This window comes from Dipodomys merriami, unplaced genomic scaffold (genome assembly GCF_024711535.1).
Source record: "Dipodomys merriami isolate MVZ:Mamm:240054 unplaced genomic scaffold, mDipMer1.0.p SCAF_9, whole genome shotgun sequence".
Classification (NCBI taxonomy): domain Eukaryota; kingdom Metazoa; phylum Chordata; class Mammalia; order Rodentia; family Heteromyidae; genus Dipodomys; species Dipodomys merriami.
The window spans coordinates 25,633,100-25,655,763 of record NW_027206512.1 but is presented as its reverse complement, the minus strand read 5'-3'; the positions used below and the strand labels follow the sequence as shown (position 1 = coordinate 25,655,763).

The window sequence follows — 22,664 nt, the reverse complement described above, 5'->3', positions numbered from 1 at the left end:
CAGGAGTTTCTGTTTATTTCTCCTTTGACAAAATGGCATCTGGCCATCTACCACTGCATCAGGATGCATTTGTATGCCTAATCTGAAGGTTACATGCAGGATTACCTAATGGACTGTATACATAACCGACTGGACATTACAGGATATGTTGAAAGAATAGAATCATGGTTCTTAGGACCTGCAAGCTCAAAGCCTTGAGGAAACCCTGTTGGGAAAGCCTGAGTTAATTCTATTTACCCTTCATTCCAAGTCGTCAGTGCTCCTCATCATGTAATCTACCCATTAGGGCTTTTGTGAGGTTCCTTTGGTGGGACACCCATATCACAACAACAGTATATGGTAAAACAACATTTTACCATGAGATAATATGTTACTGTTAGGCAGGTCCCCCTCCTGTTATATGGGAATTCAATTGTGAGAAATAGAGAAGCCACCGCTTGAGAAATTGACTTGGGAGTCTATTAGAAAGCTGGTGACTGCAGTTGGACTCCTGTCTCAGAGACCTATAGCCAAGAATACTGTTAGCACAAAGCTTGTGAAGCCAAAATACATATGTTTGTGATAAAAAGAATCCAACCCAACAGAACCAAACCATATAGGGAAATATTCAGGAGTGAGCAAAACTTTCCATTTAGGGGAAGTCAAGGGCTAAAGAACATGAATCTGCAATTCAAAGAATGGCCTATCTCACTTCTAGGCTGTTTGAAGATGGGTGAAAAGCACTCATCTCTACAACGGCATCTATATGTCAGTTTATATGATTTTGCTTACTTTAATGATGGTTACAATGGTGAAAGGTTTCCTTTTGTTGTATGTAGTATTTTATGCATAGATGATCAAGTCAGAGACCTTTCTGCATTTGTTGGTTATGGTGTCTAAAATCACAGGGTTCATATGATAACTCTGTCCCTGCCATGGCTTTTTTCTTTTCTACACCTTTTAGTTCTCCATTAACTAAGAGATTCCACACCCAGACCATGGAAGGCAGCCAGCTACCCCACTTGATGCCAGTGTGATTTGGAAATTGTTTTTTAAACTAACTTCACTAAGGAGTGATTCTGCAGATGGTCAGTACAAAAAAGGGACATATACCTTGCTTTATTTTGTTAACATTTCATTTTCAGTGGTAAAGATTCTGCTGTCTTCTATGGATACCTCCATCAAACCAGCACTGCAGTGCTTACTTTGTTGGGGCCCCATCTTTTACCAACTGCATAAAATCGGAAAATGTATCATTAATTAGTGTGGCAAATCACAATTTATGAATCTTTTTCCATTGTGTTCTCATTCCTCTCAATTCTCTCTCCTGCTTTCTCAAATAGCATTTGGTTCAATTTTATCATGATATAGGTATGTGTGCTTAATGTCCTTTCATCCTCTGTGCTGCACAGCAGCCCACCCTTTTTCTCTTCCTCCTTTTGTTGATCCCTCCTAGAAGGTCCTGTGTTGACATTCATGTAAATTACTTCTAATTACTATCATTATCATAATCAGTTTAGGTGTCTACTCCACAAAGCAAGATCATACAGTATTTAGAGTATTTTGATTTTCTGTTCTTCCAGTCAACCTGATGATTTCCCGTTGTATCCATTTTCCTGAAAGTGACATAGTGTAGTTTTTTTCTATAGTAAAGTAATATGTCTTTGTATATATGGTCTTAATATAAAATTGTATTGTATATAATAATTTGAGGAAGAAATAAAAATAGACTAGAATTTGCTTTGAGTAGTATATGGAGAGAGCTTAATTATTAGCTCTGAATAATGTACCCTGCAAAGTTCTCCTCTATTAAAAACTTAATGTAATAAAGAGCACTGATGCATTAGTTTTATATTTTATACATTCATTTTTATTTCATATTTAAAATTTAGACTGTTTATACATTTAAATTTCTACAAAAGGTAGCTATCATTACCTGTTTCTTTTCTGATTAGTGTTTATTGTTAGCAGCTTCTTTTTGAAGCACTAGGAATTAAAATAAGAATCTCATATTTGCTAAGCAAGTGCTCTAACAGTTGAGCCTATACATCATTGCCCTTACAATCCTCAAACCACAACAATACTGTCTCCATTTCCCAAGGACCTGGGATTACAGATATCCAACACAATGTCCATTTGATTCCTATTTATTTAGTCATATCAGTGATGGGGCTTGGACTCTGTTTGGGTGCTGTCCCTGAGCTTTTTTGCTCAGGCTAATGTTTGACCACTTTGAGCCACAGTTCCACTTCAGTTATCTGGTGGTTAAAAGACATAGGAGTCTCCTGGACTTTCCTGCCTGCACTACCTTTGAACTGCATCTCAGTCTGTGTACCTAGGATTACAGGCACCAGCCACTATGGTCTGGAATCTAAGTTTCTGATGTTCATAACACAGTGCTGTAAAATCTTTCCAGCAATAACCATGTCGCACCAATAATGTACAATGCACACCCTCTAACTCTTCCACCCAGGGCAGACCATTTTCAGTGTTTTTCTACTTCTTTTGAAATTTGCTATATTCAGATAAATCTGTTGTCCTCTTTAATTGTCCCTTCTTCATTTCCTCTTATTCACTGTTTATGTTTGGCTTTGACTCATGAGAAGGTCACTTCAGTTATTGTCAACTCTGTCCCATGTTTCAGTAGTCTGAATAAAGTGTGTTTCTTCTTTTAACCTCCTGTCCACTTTTCTTTGAGCAGACAAGCAAAAACTTCATTTGATCATAGTTTACCAAAATACTCCCATTCTGGAAATGCACAACAAAACTTTTGATTTTATGCTTCTCTCCACTTAACATGCACAAATTTTCATGAGTCTCGGTAGACTCAGTTATAATAACTGCATCAATGACTCAAGTGTAACTTTTGGGGGAATTCTGAAATTAGAATTGTACATTACTTCATGTTTAATCAGGAATAGGAGCCATTTGAATATACCAAAGCCATAGGTTTAGGTAAAATGTGGAGGAGAATCTCTCCTAGTTTGATTGTGCTCAAAATCATTAGGATGGTCTTACTTAGTATGGTGTTAGTCTATTCCCTGAGGTGTTGAAAGCTCTACTCGCTCTTTTCCTTCTTTCCCTTCTTCAAAACCTTTTGGTAAACAAGCAAGCAACATTTTAAGACAAGGAAGGTAACAGTGGCCACACAGGCCAGTAGGAATCCGATGACATCCAGAGAGTGGTACTGGTACCAGGTGAGGTTGTGGGAAAGTGGCCTCAGATGCTTGGCTCCTTTGTGGCGCATGACAAATTCAATCCAGAAGACAGCTCGATCCAGTGGCTTCATAGGCTGATCATGGTGAATGGTTGACAACCACATAGCATTCTTTTTGTAGCTAAAGGTAAAAGAAATTAACATAAATATATCGAATGAACTAGAAAAGGTAGATACTGTACTATTCTGTAGATGATAAAAATAATTGTATAAAATTTGGAGAGATAGGAAGGGCTTTTTTCTGCTATATTTATGGTTACCTTAGTGTAAAAGGCAAGAGCTTCTTAATGACACTGGATTTTAGCATTTAATAAACCTTGTCAAAACCAAGAATTTCTGAATTAGAAAGTAGAACCACTGAAATTCCAAAGGCAGAAGAAAAGCTAACTTATTCAAGAAATAATTGTTAATTCACCAATTGTTCAATGTTCAGTATTGTATCACAATTTAGAGACAGAAAGATAATTTGATGAAGCAGCTTTTCCCTCCAAACTTTGTACTTTTTAAGTAATTCATCACTGATGAATTATTATGTAACTATGTGATCATTATGTAACTATTGTGTAACAATTTCTCTTCCTCCTTTTTTTGGTCTGTGTTTTAGGGCTTGGAGTCAGGGCTTTGGCACTGCCCTTGAGCTACCTTTACTACTTGAGCTACAGTTCCATTCTGGCTTTCTGGATGTTAATTAGAGTCTTCTGGACTTTGGTACCTGGCCTGACCACAAACCACAATCCTCAGATGGCAAACTCTCAAGTAGCTAGAATCACAGGCATCAGCCACTGGCACCCACCTCTCCTTTTATGTCTTGACCCTATCACTTACTTGTTCCAGTATTACCCTATGGCTTGCCTTTTCCTTTTATGAACCACTTTTGAAACTTCTCCATTTTACCTGCTTACTATGAAACAACCAAAGGATAGGAAATGGAAAAACAGAAATGATTTGAGTTCTTCTTGCCTTGTGAGAAGTAATGTACTGAAATTTGAATAATTTTAATTATTCACATTTTCAAATAGAATCTCAAAGTTGTTTGCCAATATTGTTTTATCTCTGTTTGCATTCAGGCATTGCAGGCACATGGGATTTGTGTTGAAATGATTATGTCCAATAGGTAATGTGAACATGTGCATACCTAGGCAATTAAGTGTAAATTCCAAGGTGCTAAAGGAGGAGCTTGTAGCAATTGCAATTGAAGTGATTTTTCTCTTTATGATTTAAGAACCTCACTGACATGGCTGTTTCTCAGAGTTACTTATACAAATCTTAGTATACTTTTGTTATATACCAGGTAAAAATAAACTGAAGTGCATCAAAAACTAGGGAAATGTGTGTTGTATCATAAGATTTACCATATATTATCTAATTAAGACATCCCTGTATTTTTCAGAATCAGCATCGTATATGTTTAGAATTTAGTAAGAACAATATGTGAGAGATTTAGTTCATAGCCAAGAAACCTATGAAAAATACACTGGTTTTAAACAAGTAGAAGAGCGAAATATTCATGAGGTTGCTCAATGTCTGTAGGAAAGTCAATGAGTTAGATGTTGGTGGCTCCTATAAAGTTGTCTACCCCAAGAGCCTGAGCTCCTGACAGTCCCAGCTCAAGGCTAGACATGACAGAAAAATCCCAAAACGTATCCTTTAAAATAACCTGAAAAAAAATAAAATAACCTGAAAAAAGTAGGATGGGAGTCATAGCTCAAGTAGTAAAATCCCCATTGAAAAAGCAAACCAGCTGAGTATTAAGCTCTGAGTTCAAACTCAGTGCCTACAAAACATCAAAGTAGCATGGCATTCAGAATGTTTCTGCTATAGTCATATACAATATAATTTAAAATACAGTGCTTTATTTATGCAGTTATGATAAAAGGGAAGAAATAAAGAATATTACTGATCATAGGACAAAATTGATAATAGTATAAAGGAAATAAAGTTATTCATTGAAATAATTTGAGTAGAAAATCTTTCTTTTTTTTTTTTTAATTGTATTTTATTTTATTTGAGAACATACTGTACAGAGGGGCTACAATTACATGGGCAGGATAATGCATACATTTCTTACCAAGCATTGCAGCCTCCTCCTTTGTTTACCCTTCACTTCCCTTCTCCGCCTCCCCCATCCCCCCACCCAATTTTACCCCCCTCCCCCCACCCAATTATACCCCCCTCCCCCCCCCACACCGACATTGTAAAGCTGGTTTTGACATGACATTTTGTACTTCTCATTGTTGCAACAGGTCCACCTGAATCCTTAAACGACTTGTTTGTCCCCATCTCCTCCACATGTTATACTGACATCAAATATAGTGAAAGCGGGGGTTACACTGTGGGGGAGGGACATACAAAGCAACAAAGAAATAATCTTATAAATGCATTAGAAACACATGCATGAAAGAAACGAAAACATTAAAATACATATTTAAGGGTTCATTTTCCTAACATCACATTATCTGACCTTTTCCGCTTGACTCATACCTATACTAGATATTGCAAATAAGGGAAACCATGGGACCTATGCTTCTTTGGGCCTGGCTTACTTCACTTAATATAATTTTTTCCAAACCTTTCCATTTCCTAACAAATGGGGAAATGTCATTCTTTCTGATGGAGGCATAGAATTCCATTGTGTATATATACCACATTTTCTTGATCCATTCATCTACTGAGGGGCATCTGGGTTGGTTCCAGATCTTAGCTATGGTAAATAATGCTGCAATAAACATAGTTGTGCTGGTAGCCCACTCTCTCCACTTCTCTTCAATCTAGTATTAGAATGCCTAGCTACAGCAATAAGACAAGATGCAGACATAAAGGGGATCCAGATAGGGAAAGAAGAAATAAAACTCTCCCACTTTGCAGATGACATGATCTTGTATTTAAAGAATCCCATAGACTCCACTCCCAAATTACTCAAGCTGATTCAAAACTTTGGCAAAGTAGCAGGTTATAAAATTAATCCCCCAAAATCAATGGCTTTTCTATATGCCAACAATGAGAAAAGTGTGGCTGAAATTAGGAAAGCAACTCCATTTGTAATAGCCCCACAAAAACTTAAATACCTAGGAATTAACTTAACCAAAGAAGTGAAGGACCTCTATGATGAAAACTTTAAAATCTTGAAAAAGGAAATCAACACAGAACTTAAAAAATGGCAAAACCTCCCATGCTCCTGGATTGGCAAGATTAACATCGTGAAAATGGCAATACTTCCCAAGGCTATCTACAAATTCAACGCGATACCTATCAAAATTCCACCCTCATTCTTCAAGTAAATAGAGGAGCAATCCAAAAATTCATATGGAACAATAAAAGACCTAGAAAATCTTTCTTGCTGCATGTATTTTGAATATTAGCAGCTATATTTCACTAGTACTTCTGAGGGTAATTGCTTTTTCTTTTATGATTACTCTGAATAAGATTATCATAGCCCTTAGTATCTAAGAATATGTATACATTTCAAAATAATGTTCTCTTCTTCTAACAGGATTAATCAGGTAAATTTAAAAGCCCTACTTAGTTATCAGTGATAGAATCAAAGCACTAACATAGTGAATTTAGAAAGCATTAAATATAATAGGAATTATATTTAATTTGAGATTTGATTATTGTTTTGCCTTATAACAGCACAAACCATTAAGAGATTTTTTTTAAGAAAAAAGAAAAACTTTATGTGGAGTCTTTTGAGGAACCTCTATACTGCTTTCCAAAGTGGTTGAACAAGTTTACACTCCCACCAACAATGCAGTAGGGTTCCCATTTGGACACATCCCTTCCAGCATCTGTTGTTATAAGATTTCTTGATTATAGCCAGTCTAACTGGGGCGAGGTGAAATCTCAATGTTGAATTGATTTGCATTTCTTTTTTTTTTTTTTTTTTGGGTCCAGTCGTGGGGCCTGAACTCTGGGCCTGGGCGCTGTCCCTCAGCTTTTTAGCTCAAGGCTAGCGCTCTATCACTTGAGCCACAGCACCACTTCCGGCTTTTTCCTTTTTGCTTATGGGGTGCTGAGGAATTGAACCCAGGGCCTCATGCATGCAAGGCAAGCACTCTACCACTGAGCCACCTTCCCAGCCCCTGCATTTCTTTAATGGATAGAGAAGTTGAGCATTTCTTCATGTGTGTATTGGCTGTTCTTATTTCTTATTCAGAGACGTCTCTCTTTAAGTGTTTAGCCCACTTTTTAATTGGGCAGTTGTTTCTTTGAGGATTTGTTGTTGGGGGGTTTAGTTTTTTGAGTTCTAAGTATATTTTAGATATGAGACCCATGTCCATTGTATGGCTAGTGAAGATCTTCTCTCAATCTGTGGGCTTTCTATTGATCCTGCTAGCTATGTCCTTTGCCATGCAGAAGCTCTGCAGTTACATGCAATCCTATTTGTCCAACCTCTCTTTGATTTGTTGCATTTATGGGTGTTTATTAAGAAAATTTTTGCCTCTGTTAAGTATCCCTAGAGTTTCTCCTGTAATGTTTTCAGGGTGTCTGCTTTGACTTAGATGTCTTTGATCCATTTGTAGTTTATTCTGCTGCAGAGTGATATATATGGATCCAGCTTTAGTTTTTATACGTGTTTAACCAATCTTGATAGCACCATTTACTGAAAAGTCTGTCTTTCTTCCATTCTATTTCTTTAGCTCCCTTGTCAAAGATTAGGTGGCTATAGGTCTGTGGGTTCATTTCTGGGTCTTCAGTCCTATTCTATTGGTCCTCAAGTCTGTTCTTGTGCTAGCACCAAGCTGTTTTGATTACTATGTCTTTGTAGTATAGTTTGAAATTTGGAATTGATATTTCTCCAATGCTGTTCTTTCTGCTGAGGATCATTTTTGCTATTTGGGATCTTTTATTATTCCATGTGAAGTGGATTGCTTCTTCAATTTTATTGAAGAATGAGGTTGGGATATTGATAGGAAAAACTGAAAACTAAAAGGATGGATATGTTCATGCAGTTCACAAGAGTAGGATTTCAACCATTGTAATTTCATGCTGTGTTTTTCAAACACTGAATTTTTATTTTATAAAGACTTATGATTGTAGCCCATTAATACATAGTTATTTGATGTTGAATAGATGTATCTGTTGAACTAGATGGTATCTTCAGACTTTTGACTCTGCAACTACAGACTTTGGTTGATGCTTGCCTTAAAATAGTGTGCTAGCACAAAACTGGTGTTACTTTCATCACAAATGGGCAGAGCAACCTGGAAAAACAAGAAAAATGGCAAGTCCAGGTATCTCAACTCCAACTCATGATAATCAGGGGACAGAATAATCCAGAGGTGAGTTCCCAAAAAGCTCTACAAGCACTACAGGTAAACACAGTAAACGAAAAGATTGAAAACCTGCGAAGGACCCTGAATGAGCATGATAGGGAGAGAGAGGAGGCAAAACAAAGGTTAATACAGGAATACCATAAGCATGAGGAAGCTACTCAAAGATTGATACAGGAATTGTGTGAGCAACTTGAGAACACTCAAAGAGAAAGTCAGGATGGCATGAGCAAGTTGAGAACACTCAAAGAGAACTACAGGAACTGCATGAATGTGAGGAAGATAATCAAAGAGTAATACAGGAATTGAAAGAGCAGGATGAGAATACAGAAAAATCACTAAAGGCATTCATGGAATCCATAAACAGAGAGCTGAAAAAAGTCAGGGAGACCACAAAGGGAATGCTAAATGGAACCCAACAGAAGGAATGCTAGTCCAAGGAAGCCATAACCAATCGACTAAGTGATTTGAGAATAAACACTGAACACAAAATTAAGGAAGTAAAGAAGTTCATACAAAATCTAAAACAAAGCTCCAACAATGAATTGGAAGAGATCAAAGCCGACCAACTAGAAGGAAAAATAAAAAACAAAGTTGAAAGTCTTGATAGTAGGTTAGACCATGCAGAAGATCAAATTTTGGGGATTGAAGACAGCCTAGATATTATAGAGAAAGAACATATAATGATCCAAGACAAATCCAAGAAATATGATAGATCTATATAACACTTGGAAGACACCATCAAAAGGCCTAGTCTGAGGATAATGGGTGTAGAGGAGCACCTAGAGACAGAAGTTAATAGTCTAGGAAATTTGTTTAACAGGATCATAGCAGAGAACTTTCCAAACATGCAAAAAGATAGGCCTATTCAGATACAAGAAGCTTTTAGAACTCCAAATAGACCAGACCAGAATAGGACATCCCACCATCACATTAAAATCCACACAGGATCAATTCAGACCAAGGAAAAGATCCTTAAAGCTGCCAAGGAGAAAAGATCAATCACCTATAAAGGGACACCAATTAGAATCACCTCAGATTTCTCAACAGAGACAATCAAAGCAAGATGAGCCTGGAATGATGTATGCCATGCCCTAAAGACAAACAACTATCAACCAAGAATTCTGTACCCAGCTAAACTCTCCTTCATAACCGAAGGTCAAATAAAAATCTTCCATAGCAAAGAAAAATTGAAACAATATATCTCCACCAAACCAGCCCTACAAAAGATTCTTAAAGATGTCCTACACATAGAAAACCAACAAGACCACAATAAAGGCCAAGAAACCGCACCAAATCTGAGAATCCAAGAACCACAGGAAGAACCAGTTGCTGCAGCCCCCAAGAAGGTGGATAACATGGCAGGAACTCCCAAATACCTCTCAGTCCTATCTCTCAACATTAACAGAATTAACTCTCCAATTAAGCAACATGGACTGTCTAGTTGGATTAAAAAGCAAGATCCTTCTATCTGCTGCCTTCAGGAGTCACATCTTGCGCATAAAAACAAACACATTTTCAATGTTCAAGGTTGGAACAAAATCTACCAAGCAAACGACCCCCATAAACAGGCGGCAGTTGCAATCCTAATATCTGATCAGACTTCAAATTAAAATTCGTGAGAAGAGATAAAGAAGGTCACTACATACTGATTAAGGGATCTCTCCTTCAGGAGGATATTACAATTCTAAATATCTATTCGCCAAACAACGGAGAACCCAAATTTATCCAAGAAAGACTACTTTCCCTCAAATCCCACATAGATCCAAAGACATTAATTGTTGGGGATTTTAACACACCACTCTCCTCACTAGATAGATCAACTCCGCAAAAACTCAACAGAGAAACCGCAGATCTAAACAACGGCATAGATCAACTAGATTTAACAGACATCTACCAAACATTTCACCCAGCAGCATCAGAATACAGATTTTTCTCAGCAGCACATGGAACATTTTCTAAAAGAGACCACATTTTAGGCCACAAAGCAAAATTGTCTAAATTCAGAAACATTGAAGTTATACCTTGCATTCTCTCTGACCACAAGGGAATAAAATTAGAACTCAACACCAAAAGCCACCAAAGAAAATCTTGTAACACATGCATGGAGGCTGAACAACACCCTGCTGAATCACGAGTGGGTCATGGAAGAGATTAGAAAGGAAACTCAAATGTTCATGATATTCCACAAAAATGAACACAGAAATTACTATCTCCTCTGGGACACAGCAAAGGGAGTAGTCAGGGGCAAGTTTATAGCTCTGAGTTCCTACATCAACAAATTGGAGAGATCTGAAACCAACAATTTAATGAGACATCTGAGCCTCCTTGAAAAAGAGAAGCGAGATAAACCCCAATCCAGTAGACAGAAAGAAATAATTAAAATTAAATCAGAATTAAATGAATTGGAATAAAAAAAACCCATAGAAAGAATCAACAAAACAAAGAGTTGGTTCTTCAAAAAAATTAACAAAATTGACAGACCCTTAGCAAATCTTATCTGAAAAGGAAGAGAACGCACCCATAAATAAATACAGAGATGAAAATGGAAACGTCACCAAGACTCAGAACATTATAAGGGAAATACTTCTCAAAACTTTATGATAATAAGTTTGTGAACTGGCAGAAATAGACCTTTTCCTAGCAAATATTGACATGCCAAAACTAAACCACGATGAGTTAAACCACCTTAACAGGCCCATATCAAGCACTGAAATAGAAACAGCTATAAGAGACCTCCCATCTAAGAAAAGTCCAGGACCATATGACTTTACAGCGGAATTCTACAAGGCCTTTAAAGCAGAGCTCACACCAATACTCCTCCAACTCTTCAATGAAATTGAAAGAGAAAGCTCACTACCGAACACATTCTATGAAGCCATCATAACCCTCATCCCAAAACCAGGCAGGGACTCATCAAAGAAAGAGAACTATAGACCCATTTCTTTGATGAACATTGATGCAAAACTTCTCAACAAAATTTTGGCCAATCGACTTCAACAATTCATCCAAAAAATCATACACCACGATCAAATAGGTTTCATTTCATGGATGCAAATCTGGTTCAATACATACAAATCAATTAATATAATTCATCACTTTAACAGGAGCAAGGATAAGAACCACATGGTTATCTCAATAGGTGCAGAAAAAGCATTTGACAAGATCCAACATCCCTATACGATGAAGGTTCTGGAAAAATTAGGAATCCATGGAACCTTCCTCAATACAATAAAGGCTGTATATGACAAACCTACAGCCAGCATTATACTTAATGGGGAAAAATTAAAGCCATTTCCTCTTAACTCAAGAATGAGACAAGGATGTCCAGTATCTCTACTTCTCTTCAATCTAGTATTAGAACGCTTAGCTACAGCAATACGACAAAATGCAAACATAAAGGAGATCCAAATAGGGAAAGAAGAAATAAAGCTCTCCCTCTTTGAAGATGACATGATCTTGTATTTAAAGTATCCCGCGTACTCCACTCACAAATTACTTAACGTGATTCAAAACTTTGGCAAAGTAGCAGGGTATAAAAACTAGCAGGTATATGCCAACAATGAGAAAAGTGTGCTGAAATTAGGAAAGCAACTCCATTCGTAATAGCCCCACAAAAAATAAAATACCTAGGAATTAACTTAACCAAAGAAGTGAAGGACCTCTATAATGAAAACTTTAAAAACCTGAAAAAGGAAATCAAAACAGAACTTAGAAAGTGGCAAAAATTCCCATGCTCCTGGATTGGAAGGATCAACATAGTGAAAATGAAATACTTCCTAACGCTATCTACAAATTCAATGCGATACCTATCAATATTCCAACCTCATTCTTCAAGGAAATAGAAGAGGCAATCCAAAAATTCATATGAAACAATAAAAGACCCTGAATACCAAAAACCATCATCAACAGAAAGAACAATGCTGGAGGAATATCAATACCAAATTTTAAACTCTACTATAAAGCCATAGTAATCAAAACAGCTTGGTACTGGCACAAGAACACACCTCAGGACCAATGGAATAAAATTGAAAACCCATATATGAACCTACAGACCTATAGCCATCTAATCTTCGATAAGGGAGGTAAAAAAAATAGAATGGAAGAAGTACAGCCTCTTCAGTAAATGGTTCTGGCAAAATTGGTTAACTACTTGTAGAAAACTAAAGCTAGATCCTTATATATCACCCTGAACCAGAATCAACTCCAAATGGATCAAAGACCTCGGAGTCAAAGCAGACACTCTGAAAACATTACAGGATGGAATAAGAGAAACCTTAGGGCTCCTTGGCACAGGCAGAAATTTTCTTAATAGAGACCCAGAAACACAAGAAATCAAAGAAAGGTTGGACAAATGGGATTTCATGAAATTGCAGAGCTTCTGCATGGCAAAGGACAAGCAAGATCAATAGAAAGCCCACGGATTGGGAGATCTTCACTAGTCATACAACGGACAAGGGTCTCATACTAAAATATACCTGGAACTCAAAAATTAACTCCCCCAACAACAAACTCTCAAAGAAACAACTGCCCAATGAATAAGTGGGCTAAAGACTTAAAGAGAAACTTCTCTGAAGAAGAATGAAGGATGGCCAATAGCCACATGAAGAAATGCTCAACCATTCTAACAATAAAAGAAATGCAAATGAAAACAACATTGAGATACCACCTCACTACAGTTAGAATGGCTATAATCAAGAACTCTAATAACAACAGATGGTGGAGGGGATGTGGACAGAAGGGAACCTTACTGCATTGTTGGTGGGAGTGTAAACTTGTTCAACCACTTTGGAAAGTAGCATGGAGGTTCCTCAAAAGACTCTACATAAGCTACCTACAACCCAGCAATCCCACTTTTGGGCATTTACCCAAATGTTCACAAACAAGACCACACTAAAGCTACCAGCACAAGTATGTTTATTGCAGCATTATTTACCATAGCTAAGATATGGTACCAATCCAGATGCCCCTCAGTAGATGAATGGATCAAGAAAATGTGGTATATATACACAATGGAATTCTATGCCTCCATCAGAAAGAATGACATTGCCCCATTTGTTAGGAAATGGAAAAACTTGGAAAAAATTATATTAGGTGAAGTAAGCCAGGCCCAAAGAAACATAGGTCCCATAGTTTCCCTTATCTGCAGTAACTAGTATATGTCTGAGTGAAGCAGAAAAGGTCAGATAATTTGATGTAAGGGAGATGAACTTTAAGATATGTATTCAAATGTTTTTTTTCCTTCATGCGATTGTTTTGAACACATTTATAAAATTATTTCGTTGTTGTTTTGTATGTCCCTTCCCCACGGTATAACTCCTGCTTTCACTGTATTTCATGTTGGTATTATTTGTGGAGGTGAAGGGGAAAAACAAATCGTTTAAATAGGGATACAGGTGGACCCATTGCAACAATGAGACTTACAAGTCTTTATGTCGAAAAGGAACTTTACAACTTGGGTGGGGGGTGGAGGAGTGTTGGGTGGGGGGGGAGGATGGGAAGGGATGGGAAGGGGAAACAAAGGAGGAGGCTACAATGCTTGATATGAAATGTACTCATTATCTTACTCATGTAATTGTAACCCCTCTGCACAGTATTTTCACAATAAAAAATAACAATAATAAAAAAGACTAATGAATGACATCATAAGTTGAAAGAAGTTACACTGGACTGGTGTAGTCATTGGAGGGAGTGTTCATGCCCCCCTATTCCTTGCTTTCCTGGTCTTCCTAGTGATCATCTGTTCTGTTTTCATCCTTAGAGATTCCTTTCAGTCCACTTTTGCCCTGTTTCAGAGTTTCATACTATTCTCAAGGTTCTGATCATTCTTTTGCCCTGAAATCACTGGGGAACAAAGTAGCTTTCTATGGTTGAAAATGAAAGGGGATCTGTGGAATCTCAGCATTCCAAATGCCGAAAGATGATGATTATGAGTTTGAGGCCATGCTAGCCTGTGTAGCAGAACAATGTTATACCACACACACTGACACAAACACACGGACATATACACAGACACACATAAATATACAAATACTTATTGATACTTGTGAAACACATGATGAAGTCTTCCAGAATTAATCAAGTGTAAATCGAAAGTAGCTTTCCTGGTCAGACTTATATAAAAACTGATCTATAATCACCATTTAATAAACCAACAGTCAGACTAACAAACAACTAGGGTAGAGTGGTTACCAACCATGATTTAGATCCCTGGTTTTAATGCCTAGAAAAACACAGATAGCCACACACGCACATGAACACACACAACATTATACTCACACAGGGTTGTTAATGACTGCTTCCAGCGCTCTGAGCAAGTCTTTGCTTGATATTGCTCTTATATCCAGTTGAACAGCTGCTCCTTTGGCCACCATGTGAGCAATGTTATCATGTTGTTCCCCAAACAAAGGAATGCCCACCATGGGAATCCCATGATGGATCGCCTCATAGACGCCATTAGCTCCACCATGAGTGATGAAAGCTTTTGTTTTGGGATGGCCTAGGATTAGGGGCATTTCAATACACTTGTTTATTAAAAGTGTTAGACATGAAATGAGAAATGTATAATGTGAGCACGTGAAAGGTACAGTGTTTCCCAAGTAACAATTATTGAACCAATTAAGTTACATTTAAATGGCCATAATATCTCACCACAATTAGTACACAATCGACTAGAGATGTAAATAAAAATCTTATGGTTTGTGGCTCAAGTTTTGTGTGACTTGAGATTTGAAAATGAATACATCATTTCCTTTATAACAGACAGAAAAACAGATAATGGATAATAGAGAGCACATCCTGAAGCAAGGAAATATTCATGTAAGATTACGCTCTCATAAACCTAAACATAGTACATTACTCTAATGAAAGAAGTATGCTTGAAACAGAGTATATTATCATTTCATATTAAACAGATGAATTTTCCCACATAAAATGCAGATTCATATACAATAAAACAAAGTCGTATGTTTCAGTGGCATTGCAAATTCTTGCCCTCCTTTAGGAGGATGGATAATGTAATGACTGAATTAAGGGACAGAGAGATAACCTCAGGTAATTACAGAAAATTCTTTGTCAATTGTAAGTATACTTTGGGAAAAGATAAACTGATCCTAAAGTATACAATAGAGTATAGTAAAATTTCATCTGTTGGGGCTGGGAAGGTGGCTCAATGGTAGAGCGCTTGCCTTGCATGCATGAGGCCCTGGGTTCGATTCCTCAGCACCACATAAGCAAAAAGAAAAAAGCCGAAAGTGGCTCTTTGGCTCTACTGGTAGAGCGCTAACCTTGAGCTGAAGAGCTGAGGGACAGTGGCCAGGCCTAGAGTTCATGACCCATGACTGGACCCCCCCAAAAAAAATTTTCATCTGTTAAGACAGATTTCCTAAGGATGGATTATAAATCTAAAAGTTAGCTTTCAATTTTGAATTTTTATTGATAAATTTCCATCAGTTTGTTTCCTGTTGTGTTGTTATCAACTACTTCTACAGTTACTCATGTTTTCAATATGTGTTTTTCAGAGTCTTACCAAGGAGGTCATTCTGGGGAAGCCACTTGTACAGCCGAGTATTTGGTCCTAAGGTGTCTGGTTTCTTTCCATTAAATCTCCAAAGAATCTATTAGGGAAAGACATTTTTGTAAGTTATTTTGGTCGGTCGTTGGGCCTGAACTCTGGGCCTGGGCACTGTCCCTTAGCTCTTCAGTTGTAGGCTAGCGCTCTACCACTTGAGCCTCAGACCCACTTCTGGCTTTTTATCTGCTTATATGATGCTGAGGAATCGAACCCAGGGCCTCATGCATGCAAGGCAAACACTCTACCACTGAGCCACCTTCCCAGCCCCATTTTTGTTTTTAAAATGTAACATTTTAAAATTTAGAAATCACACAGTCAAGTGACTTTCATGGAATGAACAAAGAAAAGAGAAGGGGTTAATGCGGACTTTTGTAGTATGGAGAGAAAGAGAACATCAACATTTACTGTACTTATTTTCATACTTAGTAAAATGGACTATCATCAAAAGTTTTCACAGTACTTAAATGATGTGATAAACGATAAATGAATGCATTCAACCAATTTTTATGTAGTCATAATCTTAGATCTGGTATGCAATAGCCTTTAAAATTACTAAGATTTGCATCTTTACACGTAAATCTTTACTAAACTAGCTCTCTTCTTCCAATTTCTCTAGTAACCTTTATTAAGTAGTATTAGGATAGTACTCTCTTAGTCTATGAAATTTTATTTTAGTTTAATATTTGTTTCTTAACTGCCTATATGACAAATACTGTACGTCCACAGTTCTCCCTGGAGACAAGTTCTATGAAAAGATGCTGTCATGCTTTACCAACCAGAAATGGAGTCAAACTACTCCATAATATGTACTGCAGTATACAGTTTTATTAAGTGATTATTATGTTACATAATACTCAGCACTATGGACTGTGTACATAGTTCCCCTTACTATTTATACTATGAATGGCCCCACAAAACTAACCTCCCTGAGAGTTTGTAAACCTTGACACATTTATCTGGATGGACAGACAAATGGCCCCTAGAACCAATAATAGGGTTGCTGACAGGGCCTTTCCATGGCACACCCAGATCAACAACTCACACTGTTGTACTGTTTCTTAAGGCTGCACCTTCTGATTCATGACCAGCACATGAACAAAATTATTTCTGTACAGCCTTTTCTAACAAACTGATTCAAGTCTATGTAAGCAATTCTTTATGATACGTCAATGAATTATTTTGAGTAATTACATGAAACTAGTTTTAGCTTGTAAATTATTGGTTGAATTGTATAGGAAAATTGCAGGCTGAGCTTTCTTCACAAATTTATGATACTGACATCTCAAGTTATGATCTATAATAGGGGAAAAAATCTTTAAATGTAGGAATGGAGCTGTCCTGTAGTTAATAAGGCACATGGCTGCTGAAAGAATCCTCAATTTTAATGGTACTACATGTATTTTTCAGTAGACAATGGCCACTTTCCCATGAGCTGTACAGATCTGGTTTCAGATATAACAAGCCTCAGTTCAGTAGGGCAGGTTGGTTTTATTTACTTTCTCTTCATTAAACAATGCTGAATACACACTCGGAATGAAGAGTGAACCTTCCTTTTCTTTTCTCTGAATAACCCCCTCAACTGTATTCTAAGTGGCTCAGTTTCAAAACTAAAGGAAAGGATTTCATGGGAACACTAAACTATATAATACATTTCAAACTAAACTATGTGCTAAATATTATTGTACTGCTTCAATTTATTAGTGCCATTGAATTCCTGTCTGAAATATGGTTAGTGTATGGATTGGCTGTAACATTCCTGCAAGGACTGGATGAAATTTCATGATTTCTGTGAATGCTTGCTAGCAATATTACCATCATGACACAATTTCAGATTGTAGCTGCTGTGTGTCTTTCTGGTGACAAAATTCATATTGAATTTATTGTCAGTTTAAAACAATCCAAGTTCCTTGCTATTTCAGCCTTTGCCATGCATATCCTTTGTCTTTAAAATGGCTAAGACAAATTAGAGCTATTTTAACAATGTATATTTCACCAGGAAACTAGTATAATCAGATACTTACAGAGTTTAAGGCCCATTCAGTGAAGACCACTATTGAGGTACACTATCTCACCTTTTGTGGAATTTGTGCCAGTGCTGATGCAATCTCATTGGCTGTCTCTTCTGTTATATTTTGAAACATTGACCCCAGGGAAAACACCACCACACCATTGTCCCCAGAGCTCTGCACAAAGTCTTCCATTTCCTGTGAAGAAAAAAAATTGCTTCATCTCTCTCTTTCTCTCTCTCTCTCGCTATTTCTCATACACACAGAAAAATAGTGAAGGGAACATTAAAGTTTTGTTCTATGAAACTAGCCAAGCAAAAGTGGCTCTTGCCTGTAATCCTAGCTAGTCAGGAGGCTGAGATCGGAGGATCATGGTTCAAAGCCTGCCTGAGCAGAAATGCCTGAGATTCTCAGCCCCAATTGACCACCAAAAAGCTGGAAGTAGATAAGCTCAAGTGATAGAGTACTGGACTCGAACACTGAAGCTCAGGGAGGAGAGTAAATGAAATATCAGAAAATAGCAGAGGAAGGTACATAAAACATAACAAGATACATAAAACATAAAAATTTCCATTAGCCATTAGTAAGGGCACAGTTAATATTGCAGAGGATATTGGCAATCAATTTTCCAAACATGTCCATCTGGAATCTAATTAAGTTATATTTCTCTAGCAATTTTCCCCATTAAACAAAGTTTTCTGTCTTTTAAATTGTTCTTACTATTCTAATCATATATACATATATATATGCTCATTTCTCAACTGATTTCTGTGCATTGTTCATATATCATCTTACTATCAGTGACTGAGAAGCTTTCTACAATTCCCATAAGATGTTCTTTTAGTACTGTAATCTTTTCTTTATAATTGTTTTCACTGAATTCTTATTGATTCTAAACTATCATTTTCAATGGGCTATAAGAGGTGACACTTCTTTATATGCTAATCACTTTGATAGTTTTATGAGGGAATCAAGGATTCCTTCTGAGGTGCTGAATAATTGAACCTTAATTGATCTGAGTCTGAATGACTCTTGGGTATCTGAAATGCAGAAACTTTTTTTTTCTGCCCGGGCTGGCTTTTTTAAAATATATATTTTTTATTGTAAAAATATTGTATAGAGGGAATACAGTTACATGAGTTAGGTAATGAGTACATTTCTTTTTGAGTATGGTTGCCTCTTCCTTTGTTTTTCCCCTACCATCCCTTCCCTCTCCACCTCCCCAACTCCTCCCCCCCCCACCAGTTGGCTTTCAACATAGTGTCTTGTACATCTTATTGTTATAATGGGTCAACCTGTATCCTTTTTATTTCTCTTCCCCTCCCCAAATTAGAAAAATGTATATACAAGTTTCAGGACACCAACATCAAATACAGTGAAAACAGGGGTTATACGGGGGAGGAACATACAAAACAAACAAAAAATTACATAGTTCATTATAAATACATTAAAAACTATAGCAAGAAAAAAAAAACACTTGTGTCCCTATCGGGTTTCATTTCGCTTAACATCATCTTATTTGCAGAAACTTTGATGGTTAAAAAATTAGTTTCGGGGCAGGGAAGGTGGCTCAGTGGTAGAGCGCTTGCCTTGCCTGCTCGAGGCCCTGGGTTCGATTCCTCAGCACCACATAAGCAAAGAGAAAAAAGCCGCAAGTGGCGCTGTGGCTCAAGTGGTAGAGTGCTAGCCTTGAGCTGAAGAGCTGAGGGACAGCGCCCAGGCCCAGAGTTCAGGCCCCACGACCAGACCCCCTCCCCCCAAAAAAATTAGTTTCAATTGGTAGAATGCTTTACCCCACTTCCTGTATCTCTTTCACTGTAAGCAAAGACTTGTATTGAGTGGTCCAGAGCCATATTTATTGAAAAGGAAATCAAATAACACAGACAAAAGGTTATCTATTTACCTTAGGCAAGGGTTTTGCAGGTTTGCAGTGGAGGCCTCCAACAAAGTCAACATTTGGTAAAGTTGGGCGAGGGAATTCCAAGTCCCAGTAGGATCGAATAAGCCAGATTTCTGCTTTACTCATGGTCTCCCTTAAGGTAGTGGGTCGTCCTGAGTGGAGAGGGGAGAAAGTAAAACGTAAGAAATGACATTACAGAGATATTTCTGAATATAGTATTTATATTTTTCTTAAAATAATTTTTATAATTTGTACTTAATGATATACAATGTGTTTGTTGGTAAAATGTATTATACAAGAAATGTGGTGTGTGATTTGTGTGTGAAAGACAAACTGGTAAGAGGCTATATATATGTACTTCAGTTTAATGGCAGTCATAAATAATCATTAAAATAAGCAATGATATATTTAACTATGTATTTCTCGCTATCCATTAGAGAAATACTCTAACACCAGAGTCAATAATTCTATCATATTTATGGAAATAATTTTCCAAGCACTTCGCAAGCTAGTTTTCTATAGTATAACAAACTGTTCCTTGATTTTTGGTTTCCCATATAAGTGTATGTTTTATGACTATGGCTGAATTTCTTCCTTCTACTTGATTCATATTATGAGCTTAAAATGTAGTTAGTTATTATCTAGAATCATTTTCAAATATCACCTAGAAGTATTTGAGAAATAATGGGAATAGATAATTGTATTCATCATGAATACATTGTTAATATTTTATTAAATGTAACACGATAAAAAATTATACAGAACAATCAAATGTGCATTCACAATTTACTAGATTCTATGTGTATATAAAAGGTGACTAAAAACGATAAATGAATGTGGAATCACTAGAAGTTATCGTCAATGAGTCTCTGCTAAAGTATTGGTTCTCTCAAGATTAAGGAAACCTTTTTACAAAATCCTGAAAAGTGGTCACCAGTGGCTCACACCTGTAACCCTACCTATCCATGATTCTGAGATATCTAACACTGAAGTATGAAGGAACCATGGACAGAAGTATCCTCAAGACTACCTCTCCAATAAAGTAGCAAAATGCTAGGCTTAGAGGCATGGCACAAGTGATAAGGTCCTAGCCCAAAGAAAGTACCAGCCAAGCAAGCTTGAGAACCCTGAGTCCAAACCTTGGTATAAGAAAAAAGAAAAAAAATAAGAAAGAGAATACAAATAAAATACTTTGATTTAAATGAGCTAAATGGTCAAGGGGAACAATTTCTTATTTCCTGCATACGTAGGTATAGTGAAAAAATATATCTCCTCGGTATACATATTTTGATTCATCAGTCTCTTAGGGAGGTAATTAGTGATTTTGATAACCAAGAAAAGTTAACAAATTTCCATTGTGAATGAAAATTTTCAAATGGAATGATCCCATAGGTTGTCCTATGTAGGTAATTGTCCATTGTCTTCTCTCTGACTATATAATGCAAGCTTTTCCATAGTTGGGAGTCTGGTAGACAATTTTATATTTAATTTAACTATATCTCATCCATAAAAGACAAATTTTTCTTTTTCACATGCAACTCAGAGCACCTCTTTCAACTTTTACAAAAGTTACGATCTTACACTATTAAACTTACCTAAAACTTCACTGTAAAAGCTACTCCACTTCTTTGAATCAAATGTCTCAAACCAAAAGTCAAAATAAAGCATGCATATCATGTTTTCTACCCTCTCCATGAATGTCATCTGACCACTTAATCCTGACAGAATGACAGGCACATAAGAGGGAGGGAATAGAAGCCCTCCACTATACTTTTCCGTTGTGTAGCCAGGATAGAAGCGAAGAGTGTACACCAAAGGAATCTCCATTAGCTCAGCCAGAAGCTCCCCACAAGGACCAATGGCATCTGCAATCACAACATCAAATCTTGCTTTTCGTAGTCTAGCTATAAGTTCCTTGTTCAGAGCTGCTTCTTTACAAATATTTAGCATAGCATCAGAAAATGTCATAAATAGATTCTCCAGTAATGGTGAATATGCCAGACATGTTGTTCTTGGCAATTCATATGTCCACAAATAGATCATTTGTGAGAATACTGCGGAGAATTCATCAGTATTGGAAGCCGAAGGAAAAGTTTCAAATTTAATGCTGGATGCTTCATTGCTATCAACAAAAATAGCAGATGATGGTCTCACAACTGTGACTTGATGACCCTTCATGATGAGTTCGTCCAGTATTACCTTCATATTCATCCAGTGGCTGTATTCCATGGGCCACACCAGTACATTCCCACAGCTTCCAGAGTGAAAGTAAGAACTCAGCTCTAGTAGCAGTAGAACTGAAATCCATTTCCAAGTCATCCTCACTAACAGCACAGCGTCCTTCAAACTATGTTCACCTCTGTCAATTTCCTGTGCTTATATTCAAGAAAAATTTATCTTGAAGTTAAAATATAACTTGGGTTGTTCAAAGCAAATATATAAAATGACCAGTCAGAGCATGTAAACTGAATGAGAGATTTATAAAATAAATTTTAATTTCCTGATGATTAGATAAGTAGTTTCAGCAGCTCTATCATGTAGCTAGGCATGTATGACCTGTAAGTTCAAGTCCCCTGTTTTATGTAAGTCACTTTATAATTACTGAGAGAACTTTAGAAGGTGAGAGGTAGCTTGTCTTTGCATTGTCTTTCACAAAGTAATAAACATAGTAATTTCAGAATTGCTCAAAATGACTTAGATATCATGAGTGAAGAAATTT

General features: G+C 36.9%; 1 protein-coding gene across 3 annotated transcripts; it reads right to left on the bottom strand.

Moving 5' to 3' along the window:
- Positions 1-1,883: 1,883 nt before the first annotated feature.
- LOC138820870 (UDP-glucuronosyltransferase 2B15-like) lies at positions 1,884-22,280 on the bottom strand. 3 transcript variants are annotated; one of them, XM_070012820.1, is made up of 6 exons: positions 21,541-22,280; positions 19,949-20,097; positions 18,112-18,243; positions 15,995-16,082; positions 14,746-14,965; positions 1,884-3,317 (listed from the first exon to the last, which is right to left on the bottom strand). In XM_070012820.1, the coding sequence occupies exons 1-6, from the start codon at positions 22,262-22,264 to the stop codon at positions 3,038-3,040; spliced, it is 1,593 nt and encodes a 530-aa protein (XP_069868921.1). In that variant the 5' UTR covers positions 22,265-22,280; the 3' UTR covers positions 1,884-3,037. The 3 variants fall into 3 exon arrangements, with proteins under 3 accessions (XP_069868921.1, XP_069868923.1, XP_069868922.1); XM_070012822.1 differs by having other exon boundaries at positions 22,145-22,280; XM_070012821.1 differs by lacking the exon at positions 14,746-14,965 and having other exon boundaries at positions 3,178-3,317.
- Between the last annotated feature and the right edge of the window lie 384 nt (positions 22,281-22,664).

Excerpts from the sequence above, each read along its gene's own strand:
- LOC138820870 (XM_070012820.1), bottom strand. The coding sequence starts at position 22,264 with ATGACTTGGAAATGGATTTCAGTTCTACTGCTACTAGAGCTGAGTTCT. Across the intron at positions 20,098-21,540 it reads CTTTTACAGTGAAGTTTTAG|GACGACCCACTACCTTAAGG; the intron begins GTAAGTTTAATA and ends CTCTCCACTCAG. Across the intron at positions 18,244-19,948 it reads CTGCAAAACCCTTGCCTAAG|GAAATGGAAGACTTTGTGCA; the intron begins GTAAATAGATAA and ends TTTTCTTCACAG.